This window comes from Amia ocellicauda, chromosome 14, assembly GCF_036373705.1.
Source record: "Amia ocellicauda isolate fAmiCal2 chromosome 14, fAmiCal2.hap1, whole genome shotgun sequence".
Classification (NCBI taxonomy): domain Eukaryota; kingdom Metazoa; phylum Chordata; class Actinopteri; order Amiiformes; family Amiidae; genus Amia; species Amia ocellicauda.
In genome coordinates this window covers 21,192,080-21,211,631 of record NC_089863.1, presented here as the reverse complement: position 1 = coordinate 21,211,631, position 19,552 = coordinate 21,192,080, and the positions used below count along the sequence as shown (strand labels likewise).

At 51.5% G+C, this 19,552-nt stretch overlaps 2 protein-coding genes across 4 annotated transcripts; one reads left to right on the top strand and one right to left on the bottom strand.

The window, feature by feature from the left end:
* Positions 1–6,410: 6,410 nt before the first annotated feature.
* Positions 6,411–13,454, top strand: khdc4 (KH domain containing 4, pre-mRNA splicing factor). Of its 3 annotated transcripts, none has more exons than XR_010821888.1 (14): positions 6,411–6,688; positions 7,366–7,576; positions 7,830–7,958; positions 8,641–8,720; positions 8,822–8,874; positions 9,218–9,381; positions 9,471–9,682; positions 9,772–9,832; positions 9,926–9,983; positions 10,577–10,803; positions 10,933–11,082; positions 11,543–11,624; positions 11,831–11,916; positions 12,619–12,675. XR_010821888.1 is itself a non-coding variant. In XM_066721756.1 (14 exons), exons 1-14 carry the CDS (start codon positions 6,636–6,638, stop codon positions 12,840–12,842), a joined length of 1,818 nt encoding a protein of 605 aa, XP_066577853.1. In that variant the 5' UTR covers positions 6,412–6,635; the 3' UTR covers positions 12,843–13,454. The 3 variants fall into 3 exon arrangements, 2 of the variants coding, with proteins under 2 accessions (XP_066577852.1, XP_066577853.1); XM_066721756.1 differs by having other exon boundaries at positions 6,412–6,688; positions 11,515–11,624; positions 12,619–13,454; XM_066721755.1 differs by having other exon boundaries at positions 10,577–11,082; positions 11,515–11,624; positions 12,619–13,454.
* A 408-nt stretch (positions 13,455–13,862) lies between these two features.
* ndufv1 (NADH:ubiquinone oxidoreductase core subunit V1) lies at positions 13,863–17,770 on the bottom strand. The gene is made up of 11 exons (XM_066721869.1): positions 17,669–17,770; positions 16,240–16,346; positions 16,030–16,112; positions 15,751–15,921; positions 15,450–15,633; positions 15,170–15,359; positions 14,873–15,085; positions 14,623–14,789; positions 14,441–14,522; positions 14,182–14,327; positions 13,863–14,099 (listed from the first exon to the last, which is right to left on the bottom strand). The coding sequence occupies exons 2-11, from the start codon at positions 16,336–16,338 to the stop codon at positions 14,010–14,012; spliced, it is 1,425 nt and encodes a 474-aa protein (XP_066577966.1). The 5' UTR covers positions 16,339–16,346; positions 17,669–17,770; the 3' UTR covers positions 13,863–14,009.
* Positions 17,771–19,552: the final 1,782 nt, after the last annotated feature.

The following is a 19,552-nucleotide window of genomic DNA, read 5'->3' as shown; positions in this document are numbered from 1 at the left end:
AGGAGGCGGCAGGATTGTGCGGAGGGGCAGTGACATCATCATCGCATACCAGTGTGACAGCAGTGAGGTCATCAACGGCAGTGACATCATCGCACCTCGGTGTGAGGGCAAGGAGGTCAGCGCAGCACAACTGACAACCGCAACAAAAGTCATTACACACACATACACATCAAATCGATTCGCACACGCTACTCCACTGCTCCGCTCCCTCCACTGGCTCCCGATAGCGGCACACATTCAGTTCAAGACTTTGACCCTCACCTACCGCTGTCTTGACCACACTGCACCAAGATACCTTCAGACACTCGTCTCTCCATACATCCCCTCCAGACCACTGCGCTCCTCCAGTGCCAGAAGACTAACTCTGCCTCCTCTCCACTCTCCTTCCTCCAGAGCCGCTCCTTCTCTTCCCTGGACCCTAAGTGGTGGAACGACCTGCCCACCGAAGTCAAGACAGTAGAGTCTCTGACCTCATTCTGGCACTTACTCAAGTCACACCCATTCACACTGTACTTGTAATTTAGTCATTTACTCTCCTGTAAGACTGCACTTATACAACATTTATCATACTTCTTGCCTTGCTTTACTAGCACTCGTATTGTTTATTTTGAGTTCCCCTATGCTCCCTTCCCCTGGCCCTTGACTGGGACCTGACATCTTGTCTGCACTGATCAGCTCTTACAGGCCAGGATGTAAGATCTCATATTTTGTGTAAATTGGAATTTGTAAAATGTTATCCCTTGTACTGCACTGTATTTTTGCACTTTGTATTGTGCTTATATTTTGTAAGTTGCCCTGGATAAGGGCGTCTGCTAATAAATAAATAAATAGATAATAATAATAAATCATATTTTTCCCATATTTTTCATTTTCAGTTACAAGTAAACAATTACAATTATTTTTTTCTGATACAATTACCTGGCCCACCTCTCTTTCTCTCTCTTCATTTTTGTCTCTCCCTTTCTCTGTCTTCACCTGTCATTCTCTTTCTCCCTCTCTTTCTCCATCTCTCCCTCTCTCTCGCTCCCTCTTATTCCCAATTCTAATCTCCTCTTCACACAGTGTCTTTTCTTTTCTTTTTTCTTTTATGTTGCTTCCACACATTGTACAGATGCAAACACACACACACCAACGCCCATTTTGGAGGTTTCTGTTTACCGTAATCACGGCCCAGTCCTGAAATGTGTCTCTTGTGCTGCTGTGACACGGGTTTCTACTCTGTACCAGTGATGTGACGAGGAGGACCAGTGGTCCATGCACACATCCCTCTGGTGGTCAGTGTCTTTCTGCCCAGTCTCTGTGACCCTATTGGTCTGAGTGCAGCCCAAGCCCTGCTCCATTCACAGAAACCAGTCATCCTTGATGTGGACTGTTATCAAAGAGGAAATAGACTGGTTAGGCTCAGCACAACCCGCCTCCCTCTCGTCAGTCATCACCTGTAGGACATATTTGTCCAGCACCCTCTCCCCTCTACCTGTCTGCACCCCCCCAGACCAGCTCACTCCAGTTCACTTAAACCATACCAAATCATTGTGTCTGTCTGTGTCTCTCGGTATCTCTGAGTGTATCTCTGTGTCTCTGTAGGTCTTTGAGTATCTTTGTGTCTCTGAGTGTCTCTCTGTGTGTCTCTGTGTGTCTCTGAGTGTCTCTCTGTCTCCATGTGTCTCTATGTCTATGTGTGTCTCTGTGTCTCTGAGTGTCTCTCTGTGTGTCTCTGTGTCTCGCTGCCCCTTGCCCGAGAGGTGGAGCCGTCCATCTCTCTCCTTGAGTTACTTCACACTGTGCATTCGACTGTTTCCTGGACTTTCATCTGCTTGCTTTTGGGATAAATCTGTTCTGACACACGCACACTGATAAACTGACACCCAAACACGAAGACACACACACAAACACTGATAAACTGATACCCAAACACCCTGACACACACACACAAATACTGATAAACCGACACCCAAATACACTAACACACAGACACACACAGATGAGCGTGGCAGGAAAAACACATCTCCTCTCCTGTCTCTTTCTCAATGGGGCCTTTCTGTCTGTGTGTTTTTTTTTCCTGTCGCACTGATAACAGTTCACAGGAAACGCCTCCATCGCTGATCTCTGCATCAGCTCAGTGCAGACACATACACACACACACAGCACAGAGACATGCATGCACACACACACACACACACACACACAAACACACAGCTAAGAGACACAGACACAGTGAAGACACAGACACACACAGCACATAGACAAACGCACACAGCACATACTCATGGCACAGACAAACACAGCACTGAGAAAAACACACAGCACACACACACAGCAGAGACACACACACCTGCAGCACACACACACTGTAAAGAGACACACACACAGACAGATACACAGCACAAAGACAGACACACACACAAACACACCCAGCACGCACACATGCAACACACACACACAGTAAAGAGACACATGACACAGATACACACATACACAGCACAGAGGCAAACACACAGCAAAACTATATACACACATACACAGAACAGAGACACACACACATGGCACAGAGACACACAGACACAACACACACACACACACACACACACACACACACACTCAGCACATGCACAGCAAAGAGACAGACACAGCGAAGAGACACACACAGCACACACTCAGGGCACAGACACACACAGCACAGAGACAAACACACAGCACACACACACAGCACAGAGGCACATGCACAGAAGAGACACACACATACAGCACGGAGACACACACACAACACTGAGACAAACACACACAACACACAAACACGGCACAGACACACACACCTGCAGCACACACACACAGTAAAGAGACACACACAGACACATGCACAGCACAAAGACATATACACACACAGTAAATAGATACACAGACATACACAGAACAGACACACACACATGGTACAGAGACATACGCACATACAGACAGAGGGAGAGACAGGCAGGGAAGTAGTGAGACAGAGAAGAGGGAGGAATGAGGGAGAAAGGTGTTTTATTTACTGCTGTATCATTATAGGGTTGTGTGATAAAAATGCCAGCTTAAGATTTTGATTAAAGTATAGTTATTATTATGTTGTTGTTGTTGTTTCACACTTGAATGTTCACATACCCCCCCCATGCCAGAGCCTGCTGTCCTGCAGAAGCTGCACTCGAGGAAACAGAGAGAGAGAGAGAGAGAGAGAGAGAGAGAGAGAGAGAGAGAAGAGTGTGAGGATGAAGTTCACACCCCCCCACCCCCACCCCTCGCAGCGAGACCCTGCTCTGAGAAGCACTTCCTGTTTGATGTGGTGAGCCGAAGAACTTGAGCGGCTGCCATGTGTGTCACTGCATGTCATTAGGTGTCAGTGTCGTGTTCATGTCTCTGCTCCTGTCGCCCCCTCCCCAAAACCCCCAGCCCGACCCCCGCAGGAAGGGGGAGAGAAGCGTCTAAATATAGTGTGCTGTGGTGCGCCGACCCCAGCCCCCCCCACCGCCCACCTAAACCCCAGCAATCTCGGCACTGCGCTGCGGTTCAGCTACTGACAGCTACTGCACACCTCCCACCCAGCCCTGTGCTGCGCAATGACATGCCGTGACACACTAACACACACTGACATGTTCACACACTGTGACACGTTCACACACACTGACACATTCACACACACTGCAACATTCTATAACACCATCACACTGTAACACGCTAACACACACTGACAACTACTGCCCTGCACACCTCCCACCCAGCACTGCACTGCACACTGACACACTGACACACTGTAACACGCTAACACACACTGACAACTACTGCTCTGCACACCTCCCACCCAGCACTGTGCTAGTGACACACTAACACACACTGACATGTTCACACACTGTGACACGTTCACACACACTGACACATTCACACACACTGCAACATTCTATAACACCATCACACTGTAACACGCTAACACACACTGACAACTACTGCCCTGCACACCTCCCACCCAGCACTGCACTGCACACTGACACACTGTAACACGCTAACACACACTGACAACTACTGCTCTGCACACCTCCCACCCAGCACTGTGCTGCGCACTGACATGCCGTGACACACTAACACACACTGACATGTTCACACACTGTGACACACTGACATGTTCACACACACTGACACATTCACACACACTGCAACATTCTATAACACCATCACACTGTAACACGCTAACACACACTGACAACTACTGTCCTGCACACCTCCCACCCAGCACTGCACTGCACACTGACACACTGACACACTGACACACTGTAACACGCTAAAACACACTGACGACTACTGCCCTGCACACCTCCCACCCAGCACTGCACTGCACACTGACACACTGACACACTGTAACACGCTAACACACACTGACAACTACTGCTCTGCACACCTCCCACCCAGCACTGTGTTGCGCACTGACATGCCGTGACACACTAACATACACTGACATGTTCACACACTGTGACACGTTCACACACACTGACACATTCACACACACTGCAACATTCTATAACACCATCACACTGTAACACGCTAACACACACTGACAACTACTGCCCTGCACACCTCCCACCCAGCACTGCACTGCACACTGACACACTGTAACACGCTAACACACACTGACAACTACTGCCCTGCACACCTCCCACCCAGCACTGCACTGCACACTGACACACTGTAACACGCTAACACACACTGACAACTACTGCCCTGCACACCTCCCACCCAGCACTGTGCTGCACACTGACACACTGTAACACGCTAACAAACACTGAGAAATTCACACACACTGCAACACACTGAAAACCTCTCACACACACCGATACACACTGTCCACAGTGGTGTGGAGGTAAAATAATAAGTGTATATACTATAAGAGCCAAAGCTAAGGCTATATCAAATAAATGTGCATTTTATTGGATGAAACAGTCACTGTAATTCACTGTGACCAGTCATGGTACTTGAGTTCAACACCATGATTTTAAAATTAGGAGAGGGGGACCCCTAGAGGCCAGCATAGACATTTTCACAGTTTTTCCACACTGAAAGTTATTCTATAAGCACAACATCCCAAACCATTAATTTAGATACCACGGGGGTGTAGGTTTAATTTCAGAATTGGGGGGGACAGTGTCAATATCTGGGGAATGCTGTAAATATTGGGGGGGACACGTTCCCTATGCCTATGAAGCTGGGCATATATTATTGGGGGGATTTAACGTTCTCTCTGCATTGGGGTCCCCCTTAAACCTACATTTATATAGGTACCAAAAGAAAGACTATTTCAACAAAACTATCAGACTTAGTCACCCGTTTTCACACTAATTTCACTGCCACTCCAGTTCCCTCCTTTGAAAACAATTCACACACACCTCTACTGCCTACGGAAAACACACGACTGAAAATGCCCACTCTCATTCCCAATGGACCATCTTCCTCACTTCACCTGGGCATGCCCCCTCTGCTGTCCTGTCAAGCATCAGTCCGAGCGTGAGCGCGAATTAAAGTGCTCACAAAATAACTCTTCACTGAATGGACCCTCGTGGTTCCATGTGTTTTTTCTTCCCCCATATTGTCCCTTTCTCACTCCATCAGAAGAGTTTTCTTCAGCTTGGCGTTGGAAGGTTTACGACTGCAACCCCCACCTACTACAGTCAATCAATCAATCAATCCATTTTTTTTGTATTTGTATAGTGCCCTACGCAGGGTAGCCACAGAGGACCTTACAGAGTGGTAAACATACAACTAACATACAGCAAAGTAAAATAAAAATAAATAAATACAAAAAATAAATAAAAACAGACATTTAACAGTTGAAATGAACTAAAATAAAGTAAACCAACATTAAATAAACCATTATTACAGTTGCTGGAGGAGGCCTGTGGGGATATAGGGGATATATATTGCTTGGCCAGGGGAAACATAGCTAGTGATGTAGATGTACACACATGGTCAAACAGAGAAATGATATGCAAGATGCTGATTGAACCTGTTCTGTTTGATCCATTTATAGGTGGGTGTGTTGGGCTCTTTATCCCTTTGACACATATCCCTTCTGCGCACAGATACTGTGTCTGAAAATAAATGTTGGCAAACAAAACATTTTCTTAATATGTTGGTTGTACTTGTGTATTCGTTTTGTAGGTGGGGATGTAAAAAGGTCACCCATAAAAAGGTATGAACAGGCCAAACACATATATAATGTTTGTAGTGTGAAATGTGTGCAGTATTGATAATGTAGGTGTGCATGATTTGTATGCAGCTTACATGGTTTTGGCAGTGGCACAGAGACAGTATGTTTGTCGTTTTGAGAACATTATATATATTTTTCAAGGAATGTGTGTAAACGACTGACGTCAGAAAACGTGTGCCAGGGTCACGCAGCGACCCCGGAAGCAGTTGCGCACTTCCGGGTTCTCGTTGTACACAAACACCTGTGAGTGAGACGGGCGAATTTATTTTATTTTCCCTAAGCGAAGGAAAAATAAGCAGTAAAGTGGATTTATGTCCTCGGGGGGCCCTCAGCACGGCGGGTAAGACAGTCCGTACACCGTTCATGTTGGTTTAAATTGCTGGACGCGTCTCAGTCGCGAATTCTCCACAACATGGCGGCTCCGTGGCGGTCTGACTGTCGGGGGTCTCAGAGCGACTGGCGGCTGTAAGTAACCCCGAGCTCCGGCCTCGTCGGTCGGTCAGTTTCATAGCTGTTCCCCAAGGTGTGCCGGCGTCTGTTCAACATACTGCCTACCGGGCCCTGCAGGCCGGTGCTGCGGGTCTCAGAGGCTGGAGCCAGGCAGGCTGTGGTTCCTGTGCGGGGTGTCGGGCTGCCTGCACCGTCCGGATCCCTGTCTGCACCGTCCAGATGCCCCGGTCGTGTGTGTCTGTGTGGTGTGGTGTGGTGTGTCCGCACTGTCTGCAGTGGACAGACTAGACTATGTTGTGTCTGTCTACATAGTTGTGCCTGGATTGTGTGGGTGGGTGGTGTAGAGGGTGTCGGGCTGTCTGCACAGTTCAGATGGCTGTCTGCAGTGTCTGCATGACTGACGCACATGTGTAGGGTGGTGTGTGTGTTGTTAATGTGAGGATCGTACATGTGTAGGGTGGTGTGTGTGTGTAGTGTTAGTTGGGACTTGGGTGTCTGCACAGTTCAGATGGCTGTCTGCAGTGTTCCGTGGTGTTGTGTGTGTAGTGTTTATGTGGGGATCGTACATGTATAGGGTGGTGTGTGTGTGTAGTGTTAGTTGGGAGGTGTGTGTGTAGGGTGGTGGGTGTGTGTTTGTGGGGCAGTGCTCCCCTGTCCCATGGCTCACCCAGTGCCCCTGCTCTCCCCTCCAGTCGCCGCAGTAAGTGGGACCAGCCTGGACCGGCCCTGTCCCACCCCGGCCAGCCCGAGGGAGGGGGCTGCGCGATGGCCGGTGACGGACTGAGCGCTCCCTCCGGGGCTCTGGATGCTGCCGCCGCTGTGGCCGCCAAGATCAATGCCATGCTGGTGGCCAAGGGCAAGCTGAAGCCCTCCCAGATTGGTATCTCGGGCCCCGCAGACAAGGTGACGCTCTACAGCCCAGCGCTCCTGTCCCCCTGTACTGTACGACACCCTATGCTCCTCTCCTGCTGTAATGTACACTACACAGTACCTTGTCTGGGTGGCTGTAACTGCTGTAAATGGCCTTGAGTCAGGGTGGGATACAAAATAATCTGCTGATAATGGAAATAATGCGTTAGTCACAAGCACCAGGGCTGTGTGGCCAGCAGGGTTGTGGTGCAGTTGTGGTTATTGTGTGTTGTGCTCACCTGTGCAGGTGCCGGGAGGGGGGAAGGCGCAGACTCCTGCCAAGATGAAGGATGACCTGGTTGTGGCCGAGGTGGAGATCAACGACGTGCCACTGACCTGCCGCAACCTGCTGACCCGCGGCCAGACGCAGGACGAGGTGAGAGAGAAACTCTGGATCTGGTTCTTCGTTAGTTAATTATGTGTATTTTCATACATGTTGTTCTTGATTTTAACATTTTGTTTTTGTACTTTCTCTGTTAATGTATTTTGTTTTCTGTTTGCTTGTGTTGCGTTTACCTTATTGACACACAGGCTTCTGCGTGAAATGTTAAATAACACGTTGCACTCCAGTGGAATTCTACTTTTATATATATATTTTTTAATTAAACTTCAATGTATTGATTTTATATCCAAAACAAAAGTTGTAGGAGATAGTCACCTCCAAAATGATTGGCACCCTCGATAAAGATGAGCAAAACAGGCTGTATAGAATAAACACAGGAAATTAGCTCTATTGTAAAACCACAGGCTTCAGTGGGATTGAAGGCCAGAGACTGAGACGGCAATTGAAAATGTGGTTTTTGTGGTTAATTAACCATTTCTGGATTTTCGGGGCATTGTCTTGCTGTAAGATTCACTGGTGGCCCAGTTTCAGCCTCCTAACAGAGTCAAACTAGATATCTGTGGCTAAAATGTCCTGGTCCTGGTAGAGTTCATGATGCCGCTGACCTTAACAAGAGCCCCAGCACCAGCCGAACCTAAACAGCCCCATTACCGCAAAGATCGACCACCATGTTTGACTGCAGCCTTTTGTCCCCTGTTCCTTGTCTGTTGTGTAGATCAGCAGGGTGAGTGGGGCAGCCGTGTCCACCAGGGGGCGCTATATGACTGCAGATGAGAAAGTCAAGGCCGGGCCTGGGTGAGTCTCTCTCTCTTTCAGTGATCAGTCTCTTGCCGTCTGCTCTCTCTCTCTCCCCGCTGTGTCCTCAGTAACGCTGTATTCTGTGTTGTGTGCTGCAGGGACCGGCCCCTCTACCTGCACGTGCAAGGCCAGACGCGGGACCTCGTTGACAGTGAGTGCCGAACTACATTTATGTCAGGGCTGCTGCTGTGTTGGTGTCTGCTCCCTTTCATGCTTGATGTTGTACTTTATTGGTTTTCATAACATTGTCTTTATGACTGATATTATCTCTACCTCCTTTTCTGTTTCCAATGGAGGATACAAAATGGAAATATGTAGACTCAATATCAGACTCAAGCATCTGGAATGAAAAATCACTGTTGATGTTCCTGTCAGCTGTGAAGACGACTGTAGTGTGTGTGTGTATACGTGTGTATGCAGTGTGCATGTGTATATTTGTGTGTACACGCATGGGCAGTGTGTCTGCATGTAAGTGACACAGGGTCTCTCCGCAGGGGCGGTCAACCGGATCAAGGAGATCATCACGAATGGCGTGGTGAAGGCCGCTACCAGCTCCAGCCCGACCTTCAATGGCGCAACAGTAACCGTGTACCATCAGCCGGCCCCCACCGTACCCTCGCTGCCCCCCCTCGGACAGAAGCCCCAGTTCCAGTCTGGGGTAAGAGAACGTTGGTGTGGGGTGGGGCGGGGTGATTGGGTCTGGGCCGCGGCGGTGGGCAGCTCTGACCCGGCGGCTCTGTGTTGCAGATGCACTATGTGCAGGACAAGCTGTTCGTGGGGCTGGAGCACGCCATCGCCAGCTTCAGCGTGAAGGAGAAGGTGGAGGGACCGGCCTGCTCATACCTGCAGCACATCCAGGGCGAGACGGGGGCCAAGGTGTTCCTGCGCGGCAAGGGCTCTGGCTGCCTTGAACCTGCGTCCGGCCGGGAGGCCTTTGAGCCCATGTACATCTACATCAGGTCAGAGGAGTCAGGCTGCTGTCAGCAGCACTACTGAGTGTTGTGTTGTTGCCCTGAGCTGTGCTGAGTCTTGTGTTGTTTCTCCGCAGTCATCCTAAACCCGAGGGCTTGGCAGCAGCTAAGAAGCTGTGTGAGAACCTGCTGCAGACTGTGAGTGTCTGTCCAGCCTGACTGGCTTCTCACCTTTCTACTCACTCTCGCTCTCCTGCTCTTTCACTCACTCTCTCTCACTCTCTCTCTCAGGTTCATGCTGAATACTCCCGCTTCCTCAGCCAGATGAGCGCCATAATGCCCACGCCAGGTAAGGGCTGGCGGGTGACCTGCACACTGTACACCCTGCAGACACACATGGTGAACACAGTGCATAAGGCAGAAATGCAGTACCCGAGATTGTTCTGAAGTTTGATTTCCCCACTACTGCGCTCAAATATCCCCAAAACAAGCCGCATTCATAATCAATGCTAGCCTATAGTCATCAAGGGTTTTACACCAATTCTATATCCGCCAATTTTTTAACAACAATAAAAATAAATAAATAGTGAATTGGTGTAAATCCCTTGATAAATAAACCCCTGTGTTTCCACCTGTGGACAATTGACTGTGTACACCGCAAGGATAAACAGTGAACACGCATGGCATACAGAGAACACACAGTGAACATGCACGGCAAACACAGTGTGAATGCACGGTGAACACGCAAGGCGAACACGCATGCCGCACGCTGTGCACACGGTTAACGAGCACACCGCACAGTACACATGGATGTTGTGCAGATCCTGCACAAACGCAGCGCACAGTGAACACACTGCCCTCTTTCCTCAGGCTGAGGTGTGAGTGCGGTCAGGGGTACAGGAGTCTGTTTGTGTTAATGCTGGCGTTCTCTCCCCTCTGCAGGCTTCGTCCAGCCGCCTGCGATGAATGGGATGCCCCCCCAGCCGCCTTACTATCCCCCCAGCGGGTACCAGGCCGGCTACACTATGCCCGTGCCGCCCCCTCAGCCCATGATGCCCCCATATGGGATGCCTAGCTCGCTGCCCCCCCCCGTACCTCCAGTCCCCGGCAGCGTGATGCCCCCCAGCGCCCAGTACTCTCTGCCCCCTGCCCTGGAGTCGATGCCTCAGGTACGTCCATCTCTCTTTCTCTCCAGAGGCCTCATCTGTTTCTCTCCATGCCCCCCATCTCTCTCTCCCTCTCCCTCTCTCTCTCTGATTCTGTGTTCTGTTGGTGTAAGTGTGTTCCTGTGCCCGCAGCCTCTCCTGCCTGGACCCTACCACCCCCCCGCGCCGGTGCACCACAAAGCGCCGCCCCCCATGCAGGCCCCTGGCGGCAACATCCCCCAGAAGAGACGCTTCACGGAGGAGGTGCCAGAGGAGCGGGACGGCGGGCTGCTAGGATACCAGGTGGACTAAACCCTCCTTCATCTGGTCACCCATACCCCCCCACCCTACCCCCCACAGAGCCTAGCACCCCCCCTCCCCAGCCCAGCAGGAAAGCGGTCCCAACGGGTCAACGGCAACAAAGAGACGACTCCGAGTGCCTGTCGGTGCTGCTGAACCGGAGCGTTTGTTGCAGTTGACCTGTTGTCTAATGGACTTTCTAAACCACTAGTAGCAACAGATGGGTTTCAGAGCAGCGTGTGTTGCCCCCTTGAGTCTGAAGTAGCTGGGCATTTGATTGTGCTGTGGTTGTGTGCCGAGGGTCTCTGACAGTAAGTGAGTGGCGTCGGGGGGGCGGGGGGGTCTCTGAGCGGCAGGGCTGCAGTAGCTGTAGTTGACAGGGCCAGCGGCCAGTGTAGGACGTCGGCTAATGCGGTTATGTTTTTCTGCTCATAGCATGGACCCATTCATATGACTAATTTAGGTGCAGGCTACTCTGTGGGCAGCTCTGACGGACCAGGACCCGCTGCGGCTGCCTCCCCTGGGATGCAGAGGGAGAGGGACAGGTGACTACGGCACACTGTTCATGACACTGCGCGCGCACATGCACACACACGCACACACACACACACACACAATGCATGCCCGCAGAACACACTCTCGCAGAACACACACACTGAACACACAACGCCCTGCACGCGCACCGCACACACTGAACGCACACCACACACACAGTCACACACAACCTGACTCGCCTCGCTCCCTATCCCAGCAGGCAGCTGATGCCCCCCCCAGCCCTGCCGATGAACGGGTCGCGTGGTGAGATGGAAGACAGGAGGGCGATCGCCGCCTCCCTGGGTGAGTAATTGCCCCTCACGGCACCCCCCGCCCCCTCTTCGCCAGGCAGCAGAACAGGGTGCTGCCCCCCCTCCCAATCCCCCCGCTCCCTCCTCCTCTGTCTTGGGTGAGCCTGTCTCTTCCAGTACTGCTGTGATGGGGGGGTCGGGGGCAGCCCTGCAGGAGCTACACCTCCAGTCTCTGAGAGCAGGGAGGGGGCCCTCTGGTCACCGACCTGAGCTCCTGCAGTTCCTTCTGCCCCCCCTCTCCCCCTGAGCCCCCAGGCCTGTGGCCCCTGTGGCCCCTCAGTCATCATGGCTTCAGGGTGGAAACATGTGCAGGAGATTTCCCCCGGCTAATGATCCTCTTCTCTCTTTTTGTGTTTTTTTTCTCTCTCTCTCTCTCTCTCTATCTCTCTGTGTTTTCTCTTCCATGTCTCGTGGGACACCTGGCGCTGTGGATGGACGGGGCGGTGTGCCGTGGCGCCGACACGACGCTGCTCCCTTGCGATTGGACCCAAACTGTCTCCTCCTTCCAATGCCTACTGACCACGCCCCCTCCTCTCTCTCTCACCCACACACACTCACTCTCTCTCTGCTGCCAAATGCTTAAAATACACACAAATAATTAACTTCTTGTCTTCTCTCTCTCATGTGGAATGACTGTAATGGATGGCTGTGTTGTTGTTGTTGCTGCTGCTCTCTCTCCCCTGTTGTGTTTCAGAGCCCCAGGTGAAGAGGCTGAAGCCGGGGCTGGGGCTGGGGAAGGGCGGCGGCCTGGTGGCGTACGCAGGCGACTCCTCGGACGAAGAGGACGACCACAGCGCCGGGAAGAGCCTGGGGCCGCCGTCCTGGGGCTCCGGCTACCGCTGCCCCCCCCTGCCGCCCCGCGCCCCGCAGCCGCCCCGGGCCAAGCCGCCGCAGATGCCCTTCTGGATGGCGCCGTAGCCAAAGCCCCCTCTCCCCCGGGACTGAGACTGAGACTGACTTTCTTTGGGATTTTCTTTGTTTTAACCTGTGCAATACTGCACCCTCCCTCACCCAGAGTGCACTGCAGCGCCCCACCCCAGCCCACCAGCTTTCACCGAAGCCTAATCGGGGGCCTTATCCCTCGGGCCTGTAGAGTAACCCACCTGCCCTCACGTCCCCCCGGCAGGACAGACACCAGGGCTGACCCGTCTCCCGGCGTCTGGACTCGGCAGGAGGCTCTGTGTGCCTCCGCTGACCTGGAAACGTTGCTTCGCGATGATGTCATGCCCAGTTATCTCAGGAGGACTTGTGAATTGTATGAAACTCCTAACTGATGAACTGATGAGTTGACTGAGAAAAGTCATTTTGTTTGTATAAAAACATTTTTTTTTTTTTCCCCTTCATTTTTTATAATGGTTCCATATTTTGTGTTGTCGTCTCTGACCTTCGTTGCTGCAGTCAGCGGGGTGCGGTGTGGCCCTCTGTGTAGATCAGAGTGGGGCCCTTGAGGGAGGCTAAGGCCAGGAACAGAGTCACACTTCTGGAATTGTTTATTCCCCCCCCTCCCCCCAAAATAAAAAGTGAAAATAAGCCAACTGGATCTGTGTCCTGTGAAGAGCTCAGTGCTGCTGAGGGGTCTGAGCCCAGGCCTCGAGCCCAGGCCTCACACCCAGGGACACACGTGTATTAAACACACAATACTGCAAAATCGCACAGAGCCACTCTAGAGCCAGCCAGACACACACGTCCACCTTCCCGCTCTAGAGAAACACACACCCACTAGAGCCAGAAATGTAACGCACGGAACATGCACATCCATCCTCCTACTCGAAGAACATATACACACACACACCCCCTACCGCTCGAGAGAGACACACACACATACACCCCCTCCCGCTCAAGACACAGACACACACACACACACCCACCCCCCCTCCCGCTCGAGAGACACACACACGTCCACGCTCTCATTACTCAGAATCAATGAGCACAGCTGGCTTACGATTCTTCAGCTTTGTCTTTATTATCAACATATCTCACACACAAGAGAAAGCAACTGTTTAACTTAAACTTGTTCAGGGAGAAGGGTGGAAGGAGTGAGTAAGGGAAAGAAGTAGAGGGATGAGGGGGCAAGAGGGAGCTACTTCAGGCCCTGGCCTGCTGCTGCTGCTGCTGTTCCTGCTGATATTTCGCAATCCGACTCTCCATCACTGGGCGGAAGTGTCGGATTAATCCCTGGGAGGGAGAGAGAGAGGAGAATGATATAGACGCATTGAACGAGTGCAGGACAGTTATCATCAATTCTAGTTCCAGGTACCTGAACGGGCCAGGCAGCACCGTCGCCCAGCGCACAGATGGTGTGGCCCTCGATCTGCTTGCTGATCTCCCAGATCATGTCGATCTCGGAGACCCTGGCGTCGCCCCGCACGAAGCGCCACATCATCTTATTCATCCAGTCCACCCCTGAGGCGGGAGGGAGGAGAGCAGCAACGATTAATTAACTAATTAACTAACGCCCACAGTGCTTAACAATCTTGTGTGCATCACGTTTCTCATCAGCGGCTGCAGTTCCTCACCCTCCCTGCAGGGGGTGCACTGCCCACAGCTCTCGTGTTTGTAGAACTCGATGAGACGGGCGATGGCCTTGATGATGTCCGTCTGAAAGAAAGAAAGAGCAGAGTCTCTGTGACACGGGGCCACCACAGCCGCGCAGCACCCCGCCGATAACGTGGGAACTAGCCGGTTTGGTGTCAATTACCGATTTATTCATGACGATGACGGCGGCGGTGCCCAGGCCGGTCTGTGCCTGGATCAGCCCGTCGAAATCCATGGGCACGTCGTCACACACGGAGCGCGGGATCAGAGGCGTGGACGAGCCCCCCGGGATCACTGCCAACAGGTTATCCCAGCCGCCGATCACGCCACCTACACCAACCACAGGGTTTACACTCCGGGATCTCGCAACCGAACGGAGAGAGAGAGAGACAGAGACAGAGACAGAGAGATACCTGCGTGTCTCTCGATCAGCTCCTTCAGGGGGATGGACATCTCTTCCTCCACCGTGCAGGGGGTGTTCACGTGGCCCGAGATGTTGAACAGCTTCGTCCCAGAATTCCTCTCTCTCCCGAACCCTGCGAACCAGGTGCCGCCCCGCCGGCAGATCGTGGGCGCCACAGAGACGGTCTCCACATTGGCAACCGTGGTCGGGCAGCCGAACACCCCTGGCATCCAAGGAGAGGGAGGGTCAACTCACAGGGGCCGAGAGAGAGGGGTCAGGGGACGGGCAATCGGGCAGCGTCTCTCACCCACGTCGGCAGGGAAGGGCGGCTTCAGGCGCGGCTTGCCCTGCTTCCCCTCGATGGACTCGATGAGCGCCGTCTCCTCACCGCAGATGTAGGCCCCGGCGCCGCGCACCACGAACACGTCGAAGTCGTACCCGGAGCCGCAGGCGTTCCGGCCAATCAGACCTGCCGCGTACGCCTCGTTAATTGCCACCTGGGGACGGATGGAGGGCAGAGGTCAAAGCCTGTGCATAGCCAGCCGGTCGGGGGAGAGGGGGCGGGGGCACGCGCCGGCCTGGCTCACCTGCAGGTTGGACGACTCGTTGTAGAACTCCCCCCGGATGTAGATGTAGGCCGCTCTGGCCCCCATGGCCCGGCCCGCCACCAGGCAGCCCTCCACCAGCTTGTGCGGGTCGTGCCGCATGATCTCGCGGTCCTTGCAGGTGCCGGGCTCCCCCTCGTCCGCGTTCACCACCAGGTACTTCGGCCTTGGAGGAGAGAAAGAGAGAGAGAGAGAGAGAGAGAGGGAGGGGGAGTGAGTTCACACACGAGCCGTGGCTGAGCTCTAAGGTGCGAGTGTCGTCGTGCCGTATGGGGGTACAGACCTGCCGTCGCTGGGCTTGTTCATGAAGCCCCACTTCATGCCCGTGGGGAACCCGGCGCCCCCCCGACCTCGCAGCCCTGACACCTTCACCTCATTGAGGATCCAGTCGACCCCCTTCAGCAGGATCTCCTTGGTCTTGTACCAGTCGCCCCGACTGAGGGCCCCCTTCAGCCTGACACAGAGAGAGGCGTTACATTACAGCACGCTGCTCCGGGAGAGGGGGTTAGTGCAGTACAGACAGCACACTACACCGGGAGAGGGGGTTAACACACTGCTGTACCTCCAGTCATGTCGCCCATACAGGTTTGTGAAGATGCGGTCCTGGTCACTGAGGGGCCCAAACTTGGTCTTCTTTGGCTTCTCCTGAAATCAGAGGGAAAGAGAGAGAAAGAGCAAAAGAGCGTCAATGCCTGTGGGAGACTGAGCGCCGTGACCATCTTCACTAGCTGCCACGCATTATACATCACATCCAGCACAGGGGCATCGGTACCTGCTGGGCTGCTGTGCTGCTGAACCGGGTCAGGACCACCGAGCCACGCTGACGGACTGCAGCCCCGGAGCCCAGAACCAGGCGAGACAAGGACAGCATCACTGCAGCTGAGAGAGAGAGACAGAGAGAGTGAGAGACAGAGAGACAGAGAGAGTGGGAGAGACACACAGGGAGTGAGAGAGAGAGAGACAGGGAGGGAGTGAGTGAGAGAGAGAGACAGAGAGAGTGGGAGAGACACACAGGGAGTGAGAGACAGGGAGTGAGTGAGTGAGAGAGAGAGAGTGGGAGAGACACACAGGGAGTGAGAGAGAGAGACAGAGAGAGTGGGAGAGACACACAGGGAGTGAGAGACAGAGAGGGAGGGAGTGAGAGAGAGAGAGAGAGAATGGGAGAGACACACAGGGAGTGAGAGACAGGGAGGGAGTGAGAGAGAGAGAGACAGTGAGGGAGTGAGGGAGAGAGAGAGACAGACAGAGAGTGGGAGAGACACACAGGGAGTGAGAGAGAGAGACAGAGAGAGTGGGAGAGACACACAGGGAGTGAGACACAGGGAGGGAGGGAGTGAGAGAGAGAGAGAGAGAGAGAGTGGGAGAGACACACAGGGAGTGAGAGACAGGGAGGGAGTGAGAGAGAGAGAGAGACAGTGAGGGAGTGAGTGAGAGAGAGAGACAGACAGAGAGTGGGAGAGACACACAGGGAGTGAGAGAGAGAGAGACAGGGAGGGAGTGAGTGAGAGAGAGAGAGAGACAGGGAGGGAGTGAGTGAGAGAGAGAGACAGGGAGGGAGTGAGTGAGAGAGAGAGACAGACAGAGAGTGGGAGAGACACACAGGGAGTGAGAGAGAGAGAGACAGGGAGGGAGTGAGTGAGAGAGAGAGACAGACAGAGAGTGGGAGAGACACACAGGGAGTGAGAGACAGGGAGGGAGTGAGAGAGAGAGAGAGAGACAGTGAGGGAGTGAGTGAGAGAGAGAGACAGACAGAGAGTGGGAGAGACACACAGGGAGTGAGAGAGACAGAGACAGGGAGGGAGTGAGTGAGAGAGAGAGACAGACAGAGAGTGGGAGAGACACACAGGGAGTGAGAGAGACAGAGAGAGGGGTTGAGTAACGCAGACTCTCACAGGACGCTACTGCAGGGAGATATTAATAGAGTGCTGTTTAGTGCTCTGAGTTAAAAGCACGTCAGATGCAGCTCATTTCGCGGATAATAACCGGTTAATGGACGCTGTGTGACTAGGAGCCGCTGTCAGCAGGAGCCTGTGACCTCGGGGCGGCGGCCCGCTGGAGCCCCGCACTCAGGCGCCCTGTCCGCGGCGCCGCACTCACCGCGCCCCCGGTGTGCCGTGTCAGTGCAGCGGGGTCTGGTCTTTGTTAAACCAAAGCCCACAAACCCAACAACAAAAACACACAGATACAACCTTCTCTCTCACCTTCCCCTACAGCCCTGTAGACAGGAAACTGCTGCGCAGCAAAGCGGAAGTGCCACAGATATCCGACCGCCTGAACTCGTCGACAAGTCCTCCAGAGCTTACCGTATATCCGCGAAGAGACGCGCCCGCCTATTCACCGCCTCACAATAACCCCTGACAAAGGAATACTGATTACGTATTGAAAAGAAAATAAGATAAATAAATAAATAAATAAATAATAAGAAGAGTGAATAATAAAAAAATAAGCATATTATTATTATTAATGATTATTATTTCATTACAGATTAAAAATAATTGAGGGTTTGATAGCAGGTCCAGCTCAGCAGGTCCAAAGCCCTGAAATAAATAAAAACGACAAATGAAATTATAGGACAATATAGGTAGGCATCATTTTTAAATTTAAATCAAAATAGTACTGCAATATATTCAAATTGAATATACAAATACTAAAATTATAAATAAATGTAATAAGAAATAAACAGAACAATAATACAAATAAATACATGATACATTTAAAAAGACTAAAATGATAACTTGGATTGAAATTAAAAAAAAAGTTTTGTATGACACTTGTGAGGAGGTCTGTAAATGTAATCTGATACATTTCGTCTCTACTGTCCAAGGAGCTCTTATTTTCCAATATAGTTAGTTTGCTGCCAGGTAAGGCTGTAATTCCCTGGTTCAGTTTTTGTGGATAGCATCTACAATTGTAATATCAGTATTTACAAGCTCTGTTTTGAAAGTCAGTTTGAATATCTTGATTAGAGGTCTGTGAATAGAATTATAATGAGTATAACTGGGAACATGGCGTGTGGTCCAGCTGATTTATATCTTTTAAGTTATCTGCTGTGTTTATATCAGTTAAAACTTGGGAAGAATCGCTGGCTAACATGGGACAAGCTATTCATTTCTTCTTCAGTAAACATCTGTGTGAACATCTGCAGCCTACAACACCGAAGCTGACCAGCAGAGGGCGTAATCATATATTTCTTAGAGCTGAGTTTGTATATATTGAATCAAATGCTTTCTCACAGTCCATAAAACCATTTGTATCTTCTCCATCGTGTCTTATCCACTCCTGATCCAGGGGGCACTGATGCACTTTTCTTTTTGTACCCCTCCCTCTTATATCGATGGAGCAATCACCAAAGCATAAAAATATATTTGTAAATACTTCTGTATCAGATGGAAAGCAGACTAATGGGGCTATAGTTCTTCAGATCTTCTTTGCCTCATCCCATGTGCAGGAGAATGATGGTTATCAAAACATTGAAGACACCTATATAACTCTTATTAAATATATGTCCAATGCCACACCAACAATCAGACTCCACCGAGACCAAGATCAAGATTGAGAAGTACACCAGGCAGACACAATCTCTCCAAAACTCTTCACGGCAACTCTTGAAGAAGTGTTCAAGGATTTGGACTTGAAAAAAAAAGGAATCAAGTTAACTGGAACTGAACTGGAACTGAAAAGCATTCGATTTGCCGATGACATCGCCATCTTTGCAAGAATACCCGAAGACCTTTGAATTCAAGAACACTGAGGTGCAAGCAAGAAAAACTGACTGTACTTACGACTTCTTCAGGTATCTGTGGATCTACTTGATTTAACAAAGCTTCATTGCATGTCAACCTTGGACAACAAATCAGCGCAGATAGAGACATTATGGAAGAAATCTAAAGAAGAGTGAAAATAGGGTGGAGTGCATTAGAAAGAAACGACACTAATTGAAAGGAAATCCACCCTTTTGCCTGAAGTAGCAACCAGAGCTCTGAAACCTGGTCACAATGCAAAATGGTACAGAAACAACACAAAGAATGTCTTCTTGAAACAACAAGACGAGATTGAAAAGGACATGAATGGAACTGAGAACAAAC

Excerpts from the sequence above, each read along its gene's own strand:
- ndufv1 (XM_066721869.1), bottom strand. The coding sequence starts at position 16,338 with ATGCTGTCCTTGTCTCGCCTGGTTCTGGGCTCCGGGGCTGCAGTCCGT. Across the intron at positions 16,113-16,239 it reads GCAGCACAGCAGCCCAGCAG|GAGAAGCCAAAGAAGACCAA; the intron begins GTACCGATGCCC and ends CTCTGATTTCAG. Across the intron at positions 15,086-15,169 it reads GCCCTTCCCTGCCGACGTGG|GGGTGTTCGGCTGCCCGACC; the intron begins GTGAGAGACGCT and ends CTTGGATGCCAG.
- khdc4 (XM_066721755.1), top strand. The coding sequence starts at position 6,636 with ATGGCGGCTCCGTGGCGGTCTGACTGTCGGGGGTCTCAGAGCGACTGG. Across the intron at positions 6,689-7,365 it reads TCTCAGAGCGACTGGCGGCT|TCGCCGCAGTAAGTGGGACC; the intron begins GTAAGTAACCCC and ends TCTCCCCTCCAG. Across the intron at positions 9,984-10,576 it reads CGCCATAATGCCCACGCCAG|GCTTCGTCCAGCCGCCTGCG; the intron begins GTAAGGGCTGGC and ends TCCCCTCTGCAG.